Here is a 17,485-nt window from a genome sequence, read left to right as displayed (position 1 = left end):
TACAATAAGTGTTAATCAGATATCTACTTTGAGTAGATATTTGAGACTAAACTTTGTTGTTGTTGGGTTGTTTTTTAATTGTGTCTGACTCTTCGTGACCCTATTTGGGGTTTTCTTGGCAAAGATACTGAAATTGTTAGCAATTTTTTTCTCTAACTCACTTGACAGAAGAGAAAACTGAGGCAAAGAAGGTTAAGTGACTTGCCCAGGGTCACACAGCTAGTAAGTTTCTGAAGTCAGATTTGAACTCAGAAAGACCAGTCTTCCTGATTCTAAGCCAAGTGATCTATTCACAGTGCCACCTAGCTTTCAAGCTCAAGTCCTTCTTTCTTTACAAGTCCTTTCTCAGACCCCCTTAGTACTTGCTAGTAGGCCCTTCCCTCTGAGATTTCCTTCTTTGTATATATTTTGTACTCGCATAGTTGTTTTGCGTGTTGCCTCTCCCTCGTTAGAACGTGAGCTTCTTGTGGCCTGGCCTGTGTTTTTTGCCTGTCTTTGCAGCTCTGACACTCAGCAGTGTGCCTGGAACATAGTAAATGCTTACTAAGCACCTGATGACTGACTCATTGTTTCTTGCCTACCCTTCCTTATGAGGGGAATAAAATGACATCATCAGGCGTAATCTGTCCTCCACGTGTTTGTAGTCTGATAGGAGGACCTTAAAATTCTGTAAGATCAAATGTCTGAAAAATTATTTCCATTTGTACATGTGTTTCCAAAAGTTGACTTGTAATGATTTCTAATGGACATCTCATTTTCCACACTCTCACCTCTCTAATCCATTTTTCAGTCAAAATAATCTCCCTGCAGAATAAATCCCTTGCTCAAGAAACTTCATTTTCACTTATTTTACATTACTCCCTGCACAAACTCCACATTCCCTCCAAACTATTGTGCTCTTCTTCTAAATCTGCTTTCTGTCTCTCCCACCACCATGTTTCGCACAGGCCATAACCTCCTCATCCCACCTCCTGCTACCTTACAATTCACTGCTTCTTTACCTCTACTTCTTAAAATCCTTAGTATGTTAAAGTCTTCTGCCATTCCCTTTCCTTCCACACACCCTCCCCCCAAGTTGTTAACACTCCTTTTCTCCTTACATTATCATGTGTAAACTCATGTGTTTACATATTTCATGGAAAAGGTCGGATTCTTTTCCAGTCTCCTTCTCCATCATAGAAGTGAATTCACAAATGGCAGAGATTGTTTCATAGCTTTTTTCTGTACCCCCAGCTGATAAAACAGCACCTCGCACATAGTAGGAAGCTGATAAACACATGTGGAAGGAGTCAATGAATGAATGTTGCTTAGCCTCCATCTGAAGTACGACACACACACACACACACACACACACACACACACACACATGCCTCATTTTTATTTTGTTCGTAGTATCTGTCTGTTCAGCTATTTTATCCCTAAAGCAAGTTAAGTTTCCTTTTGCTGTGATGGAATTAGAATTCTTTTTTAAAGTCAAAATAGTATCAGTGAGATGGGTTTGGAATTGAAATACAAACTTTCACAGGACTCTTGCTGGGCCCATTTCATTCAGTTATTTTTTCTTCAATTTTCTCCCCCCACAAAAAAAATACTGAGTGGATGGATAAGATTTGCCTGCCTCCCTCAACAGCCTGGAAATTATTTCTGGCCATCATAATGCCTCCACTGCAATGCACTGAGACTGTCAGATTGTAACAAAAAAAAAAAGTCAGATATAGTTCTTTGAGCTGAGCTGTGTTCTCTTTTCCAGCCTTGTTTGCACAGGAAGGGTTGCACAGGTTGCAGTAAAGCTGCACCCACCCTTTGTCTTTGTTACTCTTCTTTCATCTTTCGGACCAGAGCTCGGTGAAGTATTTTTCTGTTGCATGTCCTAGGATATTGAATTTTCAGTTAGGCAGTGTAGCTCAGTTTATGTTATGGAACTTTTATCCAGTAATCAAACCTCCAAAAACACAAAAGCCTTGCCTCATCAATAGTTTTGGACTCCAGTTACAGATGGTTTTCTTAGTGAGTTTCTGAGTAGTGACCCCTTTTTCCTCTTTATTTGACACAGGAAACCAAGATTGATTGCGTCAGGGTGGCCACCAAAGGTAGGTTGAAATTCTGAGGTGCTTTTCTGTCTCATAGAAGCTCTTTTTCTGAGTATTTTTAAACTACTGGAAATAACAATACTGTGTCATTTAAAATTATTTGATAATACATAGGAATAATATTATGGAGAGTCTAGAAGTTTTTCTGCAGAAGCATCATCATTGTTTTTAATACCTTGTTTCTGATTTGGGGACTTTCCACAAATTACCTGTATCTATTGTTTGTATATCACCTTCATTTCCAAATACCCTCCCTTTCCCAGCCAGCCACCTCTTGTATCACAAAATCAAAAAGAAAAACAGGAGAAGAACAATTAAGCAAAAAACAAACAAGCAAAAAACCCAACATATCAGATTATTCTTACAATATAAACACATAGGCTCTAACTTCTGCAAAGAAGGGAAGGTAGTGAGTCTATTTTCTCATTTGATGATTGTTTTAAAGCTTACCTTATGGGGTTAATATATGATCTCAGTATACTTATTTCTCATGTTTTTATTTAATAGAATCATAGAGGTATACCAGGATGCCGCTCATAGGCAAGATATTAAAAATTATCCACCATTTATGAGCAGTTACCAATTATAATTATTCTTAGCAAAGAATAAGTAGACTCTTTGTCTTGGTGCTGTCAATATTCCTAGAGACCCTGAAATTCTAAGGCATTGAAATATAGAGTACATGAACTGGACCTGAGATAACCTATTTCTAGAAAAATGGCTGAAATAATATTGTTGAGATAGTAAGTTTGGTTGTTTGGGGTGGTATGTATCTGTAACAGCCCTCCCTTAAATTTTACAAAGTGTTGATAATGGACCATACTAGGAAGAATTCAACTGATCGTTCAGACATAAAAAATGTTTTTTTTTTTTTGTTTTGTATGTCAAATAAGTGGCTACATTTTAACATAAAATTCAATGCCGTGGAAGTACTAGTGTCCTTAAGAGCCATTTTACAAATACATAGTATACTTCTAAAACTTTTATTGAATACCTTAATTTTGAAAGTAATTGACTATGATGATACATAGTTTATTTGTTGTTTTCTAGTATTCCTGGGGTTTTTTTCAAATTAATTTTTAATTCTTCCTCTTAATATGAAAACAACTCTTATGTCAGCTGTGCCTCTATATATTACATACACTGTTAGCTGTATCCAGTGTAGGTTCTTGGCAGATGTGCTAACCCTTTTAGGCCTCTAACTTATCTCTGCTATGAAACAGAAATTTGTAGATATTCCTTTCTTACTCTCTATATCACCCTGTCTAAAAGAATGAAAGTTACCTCCTAAAGTGCCGAGTGTACAATAATAAAACCACCTTACATTTGAACATCTTTTCTATTGTGTTTTTCCCCCCCAAAACACTGATATTTCTACTTTCACATTTGATTCTTGCAACAATCATGATAGGCAGGTAGCAAGGTGTTATTATCATCCTCATTTTAAAGATGAGGAAACTGATTTCATTGAGAAGTTAACCCAAGGTCACACAGCTAGTAATGATCAGAATGAGGAACTGGACCCAGATAGTTTTGCCTTGAGGTTCGATGTTCTTTCCATTCTAAATGTGCTCATTTTTGCCAACCAGATTATGGTATTTTTGTGTTCTACTTATAAAACCTAATTCCCTACCATATTTACCATGGTAATAATGACCTTTCTGTCATACTTCTCATTTCAAGAGTGATGTAGCAGCGTAAGTAACATTAGTTACTTACTGTCAGGGAAATCTGACAGGTTGGCTCTTTGCACAACAGATTGTAGTAGTATTTTCCTCCCATCATCTATATTTAATTAATATTGTGGTTTGTTTTACACATCACTAAGAGATGGTTAGATAATCAATTGACCTCATTGATTAGATAATCCCCACTCACATTTTAAAGTGATTTGTAACCCTTTTCATAGTAACAGACAGTTCTGGCAGCTTCTGTTTATGAAAGGGGAAGTAAAAACTTAGAATTATCATTCCATGGAGCTATTTGTTGATTATTTTTTTATAAACCCATAGAGCTGGAAACATTCTTGAAAGAGATCTTGTCTCCAGGCAAAACTAGCATGCTCTTTGAAATCCCCAGAAAAGGAGATGGAGTGGGATCCTTCTGCACTATAATCTTTTAAACTCTTAGAATCATGAAAGTCCTTCATAGTTTTTACTTAAATTCATCTTACTTCAGTATTTGTTATTCCATCTTGACTTGTACTAAAAGAAACAGGGCCTAGGATAAGAGAGTAGAAAGTCTTTTGGGCCCTCCAAAACTTAAGCTCCTTAACAGTAATAACATATTTCTAAACTGCATCATAACTCTGGACTAAATCACCCCAATTGTTTTTGCCTCACAATGCTGGCATTTAATTAAATTTTCAGCTAACAAAACCCCTTTTCCAAGGCACGCATTGTATTTCCAAAGATTTCAATGTTCTTCTGAAATAACTATTGTCAAGTATCTTTACAGAGATAGTCCAGAAGTGGTCTTGCTTTCACAAAGAGCTCAATTTGTAATTTCAAGGAAAGGAATATATCTCTTTAAAATATATTTTCATGCTATTTATACTTTTAATATCTTGATTGTTTTAATCACATGCACAGGGTCTGTTGTGACACTAATCATATCACATATTAAACATCATAAAAGTTAGACACAGAAAAGACCTATCATGTTTTCCTATACATCTCCATATCAGAGGAAAACAAAACCAACTCTGGACTGTCTCTTTAAAATATATTTTAATGCTATTTATACCTTCAGTGTTTTGATTATTTTAATCATATGCACAGGGTCCGTTAAACAGCATAAAAATTAGATGCAGAAAAGACCTAACATGTTTTCTCGTATACATCTCCATATCAGAGGAAAGTTCTTTTAAATAGGTATATCAAATCTGTGGAGCTTCCTGTTCTGCAGATGTGAAAGTACTTACTAACTATGGACCTCACTGAACCTTCTATTTTTTGAGTTCTAAGAATCTTGTTCAATTCTATAAACATTTATTAAGCACCTACTATATACAAGGCACTCCACTTAGTGCTGGGGATAGAAAGATAAAATAAACAAAAAAGGCTCCTGCATTCTACTAGGGAGATACATAATTTACAGAGATAAGTAAATCAGTAAAGCTGTATCCTTAGCTAGAATGCCCCCTACCTTTGTATGTAACTTCTTTCCTGGGACCTCTTCTCCTCTCGTTCTACTCAGCTCCCATGAGTTTAACTGTAGTCATTCATCTCTGTGCAGACAACTCACCTATAGACCCAGCCCCCTAGTCTTTCTTCCAGCCTTTAGTCCTTGCATCACCATTTGCCTTTTGAACATTTAGAACTGGATTTCCCCAAGACATCTTAAACTCTAAATGTCGAAAACAGATCTCATGATCTTTTCCCCAGAACCCACCTCCCTGCAAGGCTTCACTATTTCTGCAGAAGGTACCACCATTACTTGAGTTCCTCAAGTTTGTAACCTCAGTTTATTCTCATCTCCTCACTCTTTCACCTCACATAAGCAGTCATATGGTAAATCGTAGCATCTCTCTTCCTCTCTGTAGCATCTTATAGCTGAATCCTTCTCTCTAATCACACAGCCACCATCCCAGCTTATCCTTTTGACACTCTCCCTGGCCTATTGCAATAGCCCACTAACTCGTCTCCCTTACTCAGATCTTTCCCCACTCTAGTCCATTCTCCACAAAGCTATCAAAGAGATTTCCCTTAATTAAGCACACATCTGAACATATCACTCCCCCACTCAATAAATTACAGTCATCTTTTATTGCATCTAGGATCAAATATAAATTCCCCTCTTTGGCTTTTAAAACCCATTTATGACCTGGTCCCAAATGGCCTTTGCAGCATCATTAAACATTAGTCCTCCTCTTTCCTGAGCTCTTGAGATCTATCCTTCTCCCATGGAGGATTTCACTTCCTACCTCCATGCCTTTGTACTGGCTGCCCCCCATGCCTGGAATGTGCTATATCCTCACCTTCACCTAATAGAATCCTTGACTTTTTTCAAGGCATAGTTCAAGTGCCTCACTTTCTACATGAACTTACCAGATCTCCCTAAATACCTTGTGTTTATTTTATAGCCTTTAAATTTAAACTGTACATACATATTATATGTACTATATAAGTAAAGTGCCATACAATACCACTTATAGTCTATAATATATGCATAATAATATATAATATATGTGTGCTATCTCCTCCACTAGAGTGTAAGCTCTTTGAGAGCAGGGATTTTTCAATTTTAATATATAGATGATAAATGATATATTATACATACATACATACATATATCTATATCTACATATATTTATATCTGTATCTACCTAGGTTCTAGTACAGTGCCTAGGACATAGTAGGTGTTTAATAAATTCTTGCTGATTGATTGATAAGTAAGTATAAGAAAATTTGAGGATGAAACAAATGGGAATGAGGAAGGACTTCCTATAGAAGGTGGCACCAGAGATGTGCCTTGAAGGAAGGTAAAGGTTCTAAAAGGCAGAGATAAAGAGGAAAGAATGGCAAATTGCCCTATTATGCAACAGAATTAAAATGCCATTTAGATAGATACTTTTAAAAATCTACTTCACTTTTTTTTTCCTGTGCTTTGTAGTCAAGGGAATAACTTTTGTCTACTTTGAGGAAATATGACATAGTATTCTGTTTTTTTTTTATATACCTTTACTTATTTTTTCAGTTGGATTCTTTTTCTAGATCAATACTCTGCTCTGTTTTTGCTGTTAGAGTTTCTCACTTCCGTATGCTTCACTGCTGCCTTATAATAGAGATGGTCCTGAAGAAGTTCTTTATAAAGATTATGTTCTATTGTATTATATTATTATCATATTATAGTATGAGACTTCAATCATATTGAATAAGAAATGACAGTATCTTACTTTGGTAAAGAATCTTATTCTGTTAATAAATTCCTACCCAAAAGGTGGTATATTCAAATATAATTAATAATGTGATACTATACAACTATCTTGAGCCAGCATATTGAATAAAAAGAATTGAAAATCTCTGCCCACAATATGAAACTGGTGCCAGTCTTTAGTGTCTCTTTGTAGGATTTTCTCAGAAGTTGTTAGAGACAATCAGCTTAAATATAGATTCATTTGGATTGTGCAAAGATTAACTCAGTTTTGAAAAGTAGTTTTATATATATATGTATATATATATATATATATTCCTTAAATATCCCAGCATCCAAAAGATTTTTTTTTAAATTACCTATGTATTTGTGGAAATAAATGCATGGAATATATACATATATATGTACATGGACACATACATGTACATAAAATATACATATATATTATTTCAAAGAGATTCCATGTCAGGGCTGCATCCTATTTGAGCATGGGGAAGCTGTGTTTGAACTATGTTACTTTACTTATGTTCTATAGGATTTACCCATCTGTTTCTCCCCCATCATGAGTTTTATTACAGACAGAACAGTAGAATATTTTTTAAAAGAAAAGAAAACTCAGAAACTATGTCCCCAATGCTCTTATGTGAAAGTTACATTTAAAAGTTAGACTTTCAAACGGTGGGTTCTAATGCACCAGCCTCATCAAAATTTGCAAGTTTTTTTATCTCAGCTTTCCCCTACCTTACGCTGATGATAGCTGCTATGGCAAATGTGAGCTGCAATTTACAAATATTTTGATAGAATAAAATTGTTGCAAAACATTTTGAAACAATGGAAATATTTTCATTTTTGATCTGATAAGTACCAGTTAACTTCCCTACCTTGATGGAAGCTGAAAATATTTAGAACTCCACTCTCCACTTAAAAATGTACTTACTTAGTCTTCCTGTTTATTCTATCATTCTAAGAAACACTGTACTTTGTTATTTCCACAATAGCAATTGCGAAGGATCCAGGATAAAGAAGTGTGTTGCTTAAAGAATGAGCCTGCTAAAAGATACAAATCAGGCAGATTCTTTCTTGTATAAATAAGTAAACTCTAGGATGTCTTAAGATCACTGATATATAAATATAAGGTTGTTTTTTTTTTTAATTTCAGCAGTTGAACTACATAACAAATACAATAAATTTCTATTCAAAATGTTCAGAATGAAGTTTTCCCTCCTAAACTTCATAAAATATAAGTCTAATTAAGCTTTGTATGACAGCACTGAATTTGGACATTTTAGTGTTCAGGATAGCCTTATTGAAAATGTCATGAAGATCAGAAATGACCAGTTTCTGTTAAGTGCATTTGTGATTTCAGAATTTGACCTCCAAAGTAATAGTAAATTCTGCATTTTAATACATTTCAGATTGATTTAAAAATTATTTTAAAATGATTGCATATATTATTTGTGACATTGGGTTATACATATTATAAAACAATAAACTTCTACTGAGTAGAACACTGAGCTGTCATAAAAATATAAGCTGATATTTATAATGTATAAATAGGATGGTAAGAAGTTGAGAAGAAAGAATAAGAGTTTCAAATAATGTCACTACTTTTAGCAGATCTGAATTTTTTTTTATCTATGTCTACTTCTAGACAAAATGTTTTTTAAAATACAGTATTTCAAATATTCACGTCAATAATATAATAATATTTTAATGGTGCTTTGAATGTTAACTACATGCTGATGATACACATACACGCATGCAAGCACAGACAGACACGTTAAGGTTGAAAGGAAGACACTTCATAGCAATTCTGGTTTCTATTCCAAATTCAAGTCTCTTCAGTACAGCTTGTCCTATAACTTGTTTATTCCCTACTTAAAGGACCATGCAAGTGTCTTTAGGGACCTCAGTTCTCTGATCAAAATGCTAGATTATTAATCAACTCTAGGTACACTGGGATGCTTTCATTAATAATGAGTGAAAGACTATTGTATCATTTTAAACTCAAGTCTCTGCTTCCTTCCAGCTACTAGGAGCAATGCTCTGTTTGAACGTTGCAGAGGGATATTTCAAAATATTATGCAGCAGCAGTTTTGAGTTTAATTGTCTGCAGATGGTAGATGATCTATTTTCCTCACTCGCTGCCACATTTCTAATAGCACCCAGGCTGTTCCATGTAAATTAGTAATCTTTCATCTAAGCCTATCCTTAATTTTCCAATATTTTTTCTTTGCATCATTTTCCAGCTGCATCATGTTAGATTTGACCTTTTAATTTGTGTATTTTTTTCAATATATGTGTGTCACAACTCCTTTAACTACTTAAAGACAGCTGTGGAACTATGCTGGCAAATCAAGAAAGACAAGAGGTCATATCCAGGAACCCTAATTCTTTCTTAGGCAACAATTGACTGTTAGAGCTTTGGAAATGACAACTAGAAAAAATGAGTTTATGTGTGTTCTTACACTTAATCTTCTGGGGAAATCCTAAACTTGCATGGGGTTGAAAGAACATTTCTAAATGGAAAAGTTATAGATGAATTAGAATTTAATTCTGGAAGTAAAGATCGCAATTTTTTGTTCATGGGGCATTCTATTTGTTGACCACTTTAAGAGGCCAAAAACAATTTTTATTTATATGGGAAACCAAATCTTAATAACCTAGAAGGAAGGGAGAAGTAGAAAATGTTTATCTGTTTTGGAGGCAGCCTGCCTTAGTGGCTTGAGTAGTGGTCTTAGAATCAGGAAAACCTGGGTTCAGCTCCCACATCTGACACTTCCTAGCTGTGTGACCATAGGCAAAATGCTTGTTGTCTATTATTCAGTGGGAGAAAGGAAATCATGAATTTCTGGTTTATCTGAATTAGCAGTAAATTTTGACAGATACACATTCAAGATCAAATGGAACCACTACTTATTTCTGATTAATGATTTTTTTTTAAAAATTCCTTCAGTTGGTCTTACCTGAACCACAGCCAGAGTCAGTGATTGATAACTAACAATCTAATGGCCTCAGAAGACTCTGCATGAAAGAAACAGAGTCAGGGAAAACCAAATTTTCCTATGTTTTCTCTTTTTTGTTGTGGTTGTTGGAAAGAAATTGAGACAACTTGATATATTGACCAAGATTCTTCTTGCTAGCCTAGCTTCAGTCTGGCTTTTTTTTCCCTCATGCATGCTGACCTGGGAATCTTCCTTTGCCTTAGCTGCGATACTCGTGACTCAGCTTACAACACCATACATTCGCATCGCCCCTGCTGCAGGCGACGAGCAACTAACAGGTCAGACATTCAAGTATAGATGAGTCATCTTGCCCATTTCCTTTTCATTTTCTTCAACTTTGTTTCCCCTTCATATCTCCTTCTTTGCTTATGGATTGTTTACTCCATTTTTAGATCTCTGATTTGGTCACATACCTTAATTCTGTCATATGCTTGGCACTCTTCTGTGTGTACATTTATATCCATGCATATTTAAAGTTCAATTCCACTGCATGTTTTCATTGTGTACCTTGTCTGTGGATATGTTCCTTCTGGCCTAATGTGTTAGAGAAATGAAATTATTCTCAACTTGCAGCCTTCACGACATGGAGTAGGGTTTTAGTTCAAGTACATGAAGATGTGTTCCTCATTTTCCAGATGAACATAACAAGACTTTGTAGTTTAAGAGTGGAGGAGGTTTCCTGTTACTATAGCAAGTTTAGAGTTGCATGTGCACTTACAAACGTGTTAACTTTACGCAACTCTTGTCAAACCAGTGTTAGCAAATGAAGACATTCTGAGTTGTTCAAACATAATTTCATGTGCATAAAATCAAAATAGCAGTGATTGTATCATTTATAGGTCCTTTCTCAAAGAAAAAGTACCTATATCTATGTCATCTATATAGTGATTGTGTAGGAATGGCACATCTACAATCCAAATCCTTTGAATCATTTAGGAGAGTTCTTAAAATGTGAGTGGCTTCCAGTTCATTTCAGATAGAAGAATACCATCTCTTAGTCAACTTGGGAAATCAGCTTATTCATTCCTAGTAGCTTGAAGGGATATGGTATCACCAGTAGCCTAATGTAGAAGAAAATACAGTAAAATTCTTCAGATCAGAGGTGAGTGAATGGAGTACGTGAAAGATCTCTTAAGATTAAGGAGTGGGAAACAACACAGACACATCCCTGACTGGGAGGCCTAAGTACCCAGGCAGGATCCAGATCCTGTTTTCTGAGGGAGTGATAGCTTTTTAGCTTATTGTCCTTTCATAACCAAGCAGAGACACAACGTTCATCAAATATAAACCTGAATAAGCATTTCTACCAGAACATCCTTTTTTATTATTGTTTTTAAAGAAATATCATGCCTAAAATTAAGTCTTTGCTGATGAAATGATGAAACAAATACTGGAAACATACCACAGATATTTTCTATGAAGCTTATTCTTCTATTAAGTAAAGCAAGAGAACTCAGGAGAATTAGAGAGTAATAACATTGAATAAGGAAATTCAAATTCCCTATCCCTTTAAAGTTGAAATTCTACATATATGCTGTATGTCCCGTTAAAGCTCTCAGACCATTCTTCTGGAAGGTATATCTAAAGTCATCAAAACATAGCTCTCTTCTTGCTCTCAGTTAGAACTCTGGGTTTTTGCTCTCCCATTGATCATCTGAGATTACTTTTATATTGATCCAGTAGGGTACTCTTCCTACTCCGAAAGCTACCTATTCCTTTTCTTTTCCTTATCAACCAGGGTCTTCATTTTTAGAGAAATGTTTCTGTATACAAGAAGTGACTCAATGTGACTTTAGATGTCAGTCCTGAAGGTGATCTTGATGGTGGAATCCCTAACAAAGGTCAAACCACCAGTGATATTTGAACCATCAATATTTCTGTGGCCTGGCAGCATGCTATTATATAATTAAAGGGTCACTCTTTTTCAAAAATGATCTTGGTGTATTATTAAGCAATTAATTAAGCAATTAGGGCTTTACCTATGAGAAGCAGAATGAAATACAATCTTTTTGGTTTATTTCTATCATCAGCCAACTTAGAATGTAGCATATAATTTATTGGGCATCTAGTAGATAAAGAATTGTCTTGCATTTTTCATAACTGTTATAGCTCAGTGACTGACTGCCTTACATGTGGCCTCTGCAAAAGCTAGCCCATGTTGAAGGTATTTGTTGGTTCCATATCCACTCAGAACCACAGGTCAGGAATACTTTTGTGCTTTTATCAAGTCAAAGGGCAGTTTAAAGCAAAAGGCATTTACTAAACAGTACAGTAAAGTCACAAAGAAAATTTCCCCATACACACAGGCAAATATACTTCTGCACATTTCCAGACCACTGGTACAGCAGGGAAGGCATGGACGGTGACTGTTCACGATGGAAACCATACACATAACTAAGGCAGCTGATGGACAAGCTTTGGTCCAAGAAAGCCCTTCTTTGTGCCTGCCAGTTTGCCCCTTGTTCCTTCGTGGAGCTGTTAATTTCTGCTGCTGGGCAGGTGGTGATGTTAAGTTTTAGGCTGTGATACTACACTTTCTGACTGTTCTACTCTCTGTTTGTATTCGTTGGTCCACCACAGTTGGGCTGTTTCCTATACTGCTCTCTGCTGCCATCTTCTAGGCTTCACTTGCTATATGCTGTTTTTACCTGTAGGCAAAGGAATAGATTGCCTCTTACGTAACCCTAGGGTGCTCCCTTCTCCTTGAGATTGAGACTCAGAAGCTTTAAAACACTAAGTATTTGGTACTCCCTTGCTTCTGTATTAGCTGCCTTCTAGCTCTCAGTGTACTATCTGACTTGGTGTCAGAAAATTCCTTTCAAATCCATCCACTTCTATTATGTCAATCATGGTCCATTCCTACATACTTTGAGGGAAAATTTCTAAGAGTATCAGGGTAGAGATGGAAACTTTCTTGCTCTTTACTAACCAGTAAAAAACCTGCTATAATTCCTGTACTTACAGTTAACTAAGTACCTATTTGTTCAATGTACCATCTTAATTCCCTGGAATGTAAAGAAAGATGAAACCTGACATAATTCTTGCCATCAAGGAAATCATTGTCTACTAGAGAAAATAGAGAATGCACAAAGGTATTTATAATAGAATGTGATAAGGGAAATAATCTCTAGAAAAAAAATTTGAATTGGGAGACAATAGTTAAGGAAGGTTTCACAGAGGAGGCAGTGCCAGAACTGGGCCTTGAATGAAGATTTAGCAGGAGATGAGGCAGGATTGTGTTTTCCAGGCATAATGAACACCTTGTATGAATGTGCAAAGGCAGGAGATAACACATTAGATGAGGGGAAAACCAGTTTGCTGGGAGGAAAATACGTGAATGGGAATAATGTGAAGCAAGGCTAAAAAATAAAATCAGATTGTATTCAGATTATGGAGGACCTGAATCCAGGAGGCAGTAGATCAGTTGTTTCAGTTGTTTCTGACTCTTTGTGACCTCATTTGGGGTTTTCTTGGCAAAGCTACTAGAGTGGTTTGCCCTTTCCTTCTCCAACTCATTTTTCAGATGAGGAAACTGAGACAAAGAGGATGAAGTGAGTTGCTCCAGGGTCACAGAGCTAATAAGTGTCTGAGTTTGGATTTGAACTCAGTTATTCCTGACTCCAGGTCTGGTATTCTGCCCACTTAGCTGCACACACGAGGCAGCAGTAGATGACTAAAGATTTTTTAGCTTTTCAATGACTTGGTCAAACCTGGGCATTAGGAAGATTGTTTAGAAAGTTTTGTAGAAAGGTGGCAGGATTTGGTAAGACACTAACTTGGGATTGTGGCAGTGAGAGTTGACAGATCTCTAGAAGGAAAGGAGGATAAATGTGAGGAATATTATGTAGATAGATTTAACAGTATTTGGCAACTGCTAAGAAAGAGAAAAGTCAGAACTATAGGATTCCTTGCTTGGGAAGGTTGAGATTTTTACCCTCATCAGAAATAAAGAAGTTAGGAGAAAGGTCAAGTTCGTGAGATATATTTAGACATGTTGAGTTTCAAGAGTCAGGGAGACACATCCAGGTTGAGATGTACAGCAATAAGTTGAATATGGGAGAAATGAGCCCAAGGGAGAAAGATTTGAGAGTCTTGTATAGGGATAAAGATTGTAAATTAATTTGGTCACCAATGAAAATAGTGTCAGAAGAGAAGAGGGCCCAACACAAAGTATTGTTTGATGCCCATCCCTTGGAGGATGGGAGGAGGAGGAGGAAGAAATGAAAGAGACAGAATGAGTATTGTGCCATGGAGGAGGAAAATCAGAAATAAGAATAGTCACAGATGCCAAGCAAATGGATGATATCCAGGCAAAAGTGAAAGTCAGCAATGTTGAATGCTGCACATAATCAGTTTCAATGAAGCCTGAGAAAAAGCCATCAGATAGACCTAGAGAGAAGAAAACTTGAATTCAAATCTGGCTTTAGACACCTGCTAAATGTGAGATCCCCAGACAAATCACTGATCCTTGTCTCAATTTTCTTATCTGTAAAACGGAGATAATAATAACCTAACTAACCCTCCTTCAGGATTCTTGTGATGACAAGATGAGAAAATGTTTTGCAGCATATTTTGTAATAAAATACTTTGCAAACTTTAAAGTGCCACAAATGCTAGCTATTTAGAGGTCATTGATAATGTGCAAGCATGAAATATCAAAAAAAATAGTGAGGTCAAATCCCAGATTGAAATGGGTTAATGAGAAAATTGGTAATAAAAGTGGTCTACTCTTTCTGGGAGTTTAGGAATGAGAGTAGAGTGATGGGATATTATCCTGAATATAACAAGGTCAAATAACTTTTTGTTTTGTTTAGTTTTAAGGATACAGAAGCTTTTGGATTACTGGCAAGTAGAGAGAGAGAAACGTACTGAAGTCGCAGGGTCAGAGTTCAGAATGTTCAATTGGGCAAGCTTCTGAAGGTGATTAGAATGTGGAATCAAAGTATGAATTGAGAAGTCAGCTTTGGCAAGGACAAAGGCCATGTCTTGATACATCACAATTCATACATTTATTCATTCAGTGGAATGGTGCATTAAAAAGAGCCCTGAATGGAGACTATTGGATTTGAAGTCTTAGGACCTGAGTTTCAGTTATGCCTCTGAAGCCTACTACCTATATGACCTAGGCAAGCCATTGAATTTCTTTGGAATTCAGCTTCTTCATCCTATAAATAATGGATGAGAGCTGGAGTTCTTAAATTGGGCTCCATGATCTAAGAAAAAATATTTTCTATGTAACACATTTCCTTTGTAATCCCTTGCATTTTATGTTATGCATTTAAAAACATTATACTGAGAAGGCATCCATAGACTTCACCTGATTATCGGAGAGGTCCATGATGTACACAAAAAATTAAGAACTCAGACTAGAAGAATCTTTAAAATTGCTAGGCAGTTGTGATCCTAAGACAAAAATGAAATGACCCTTTCCTTCAAGGATAGCTCTCATTCTATTTAGGAGCTGACAATATAGTATCCATATTAGTCTTTTCAAATTTTTCAACAGTATTTGAAGTGGAGTAGATAAAGCCCAACCAGAAAATACATGACTGCCAAACTGCTGATGGGTTTGGAGCGTTTTGTATCATTTGTTTTGGTCCTTTGAAGAGTCGCAATACAGTTCAGAACCCAAGTTCATTTTGACTTCTTCTTAGCACATTAACTCTATCCTGCTTTTGGTCACAGTATCAGTTTACAGACACAATCCCAAATGTTTTATTTCTGTTGTCCCTTTCATTTGTATTAGCCATCAATCTTCTTTTTTTTTCTTTTTAGCAATAGTAGTCATCATCTTTGCTATTTCCCACACTGCAGAACTGATTGCTGTAAAACCTAGGTTTTGCACAGAGTTTTTGTTTATATGGTTGCCCAGATGTTTTGGAATTGGAACTTTTTACAAACCCAGTAAAGAAATACACAACACACACACACAGACACACACACAGACACACACACACACACCCTTGTCCTTGAGCAGTTTGTATCATCATCATGTGGGAAGGTTAAGAGAACACAACAACCATGGGAAGTGATCAAAGAATTGGGTTGTAAGACCTTTTACATCTGGTCTCTGTTGTTTAGAATGTGCTTAAGAAAACATCTCTGGTTGTTTAATATGTGAGACCCATCCAACAGTTGTAATTCTTGTTTGTTCCCTGATTCAGCATTGTCCCCAAAATTAATAGAGTCTATATACCATGAGGGAGTTGAGTCTAAAAGAAGGGAATCTCTAGATTTGCCTTTTGTTCTAAATGAGCTAATGCATTTCTGCTACATATTCTATACTGGCTACATTTGGTAATCGAGTGTGATGCCACAGAAAAAAAAGTGCTCCTTTTGGAGGCTGAAATCTTGGTTTGAATCCCTACCTTGTCACTTGCTTAACTTCTCCAAAACTTAACCTCTCTAAACTTCAGTTTTTTCTGTTTATTGAGATAATTTGACTAGAGAACTCCTTTTCTATCTCTAAATTATCCATTCTAGTATAGTCTTCCAGGATGATGTACGCACCCAACTTGAAATGTGAACACCTAAGTTTCAGTACTGGATTCAGTACTACTTGCTAGCTGTACTACAGTAGGAGTTATTTCACTGCTTTGGATCTCAGTTTTCCTATCTGTGAAATGAGAGGTTTGGGTTAAATTATCTTTACCCTTCCGTTGCTATAAAGTTTTGTGATTTTTGTGACAAGGGAAAATCTGTTGTAAATCTGTTCTAGATAGACCAAATCTGGAGTATTATATTCACACCAAGGCACTACTATTTGGAAGGACATTAATAAGTTCATCAAGCACATGGAGGGGACAGCTAGGATAATTAGGGGCCTGGAGATCAATTGAAAAGAAAAAAAGCTGGGAGAGACGAAATGTCTTTGAGGAGTAGGGGAGGAGAAGAGGTAAGATTGCTGTCTTCAGAGTTTTAATCTGAAAAGGGACTAGACTTTTGCCTTGTTCTCTGAAGACAAAACCAGGAGAATTTACAAATAGAATAGTGTAGGCTTGCCTTGCTCTAGCAAATGTATAACGAACAGAGCTGTAATCCTCATTTACAATCAGAGCATTGGACTAGATAGCATCTCAAACTGAGTGGGGTAGAGTCCTGGGACTGGAGTCAGGGAAGCTCTAGATTCCAGTACAGCCTCAAACACTCACTAAGTATGTGGGCAAGTCACTTTAACTCTGTCTACCTCAGCTTTCTCAACTCTAAAATGGGGACTGTAATAACACTTACCTTCCAGGGTTGCTGTGAGAATCAAATGAGACAGTGTCTATAAAAGTGCTTAACACAGTATCTGGGACACAGTAGGTAGTTAATAAATGCTTCTTCTCTTCCCCGATCTGAAGACCCTTCCAGATGTAAATGTGTGAGACTATGATCCCAATTACCTAACCAAAAGAGCCATCCAAAAGCACAATGTACTAGGCTTGAGGGAAGACTCCATTGGTGGCTACCTTCAAACAGAGAATGGATGACAATTGTCAGTAATATAGAAGGAGGAGTTGATCAGGAATGAAA

General features: G+C 36.3%; 1 protein-coding gene across 8 annotated transcripts in view; it reads left to right on the top strand.

The window, feature by feature from the left end:
• Positions 1 to 17,485, top strand: part of PTPRM (protein tyrosine phosphatase receptor type M) — a 984,934-nt gene that overhangs the window by 601,900 nt on the left and 365,549 nt on the right. For 4 of the 8 annotated variants that reach the window (XM_072604257.1, XM_072604254.1, XM_072604253.1 and 1 more), the window contains exons 13-14: positions 2,054 to 2,090; positions 10,174 to 10,248. In XM_072604257.1, the coding sequence (XP_072460358.1) occupies positions 2,054 to 2,090; positions 10,174 to 10,248 (112 nt within the window). The remainder of the gene's footprint in view (positions 1 to 2,053; positions 2,091 to 10,173; positions 10,249 to 17,485) is intronic. The other 4 variants (XM_072604258.1, XM_072604256.1, XM_072604255.1 and 1 more) reach the window with 1 other exon arrangement.

This window comes from Notamacropus eugenii, chromosome 4 (assembly GCF_028372415.1).
Source record: "Notamacropus eugenii isolate mMacEug1 chromosome 4, mMacEug1.pri_v2, whole genome shotgun sequence".
Classification (NCBI taxonomy): Eukaryota; Metazoa; Chordata; class Mammalia; order Diprotodontia; family Macropodidae; genus Notamacropus; species Notamacropus eugenii.
The sequence above is the reverse complement of the archived record's forward strand: the minus strand, read 5'-3'. Positions and strand labels throughout refer to the sequence as shown.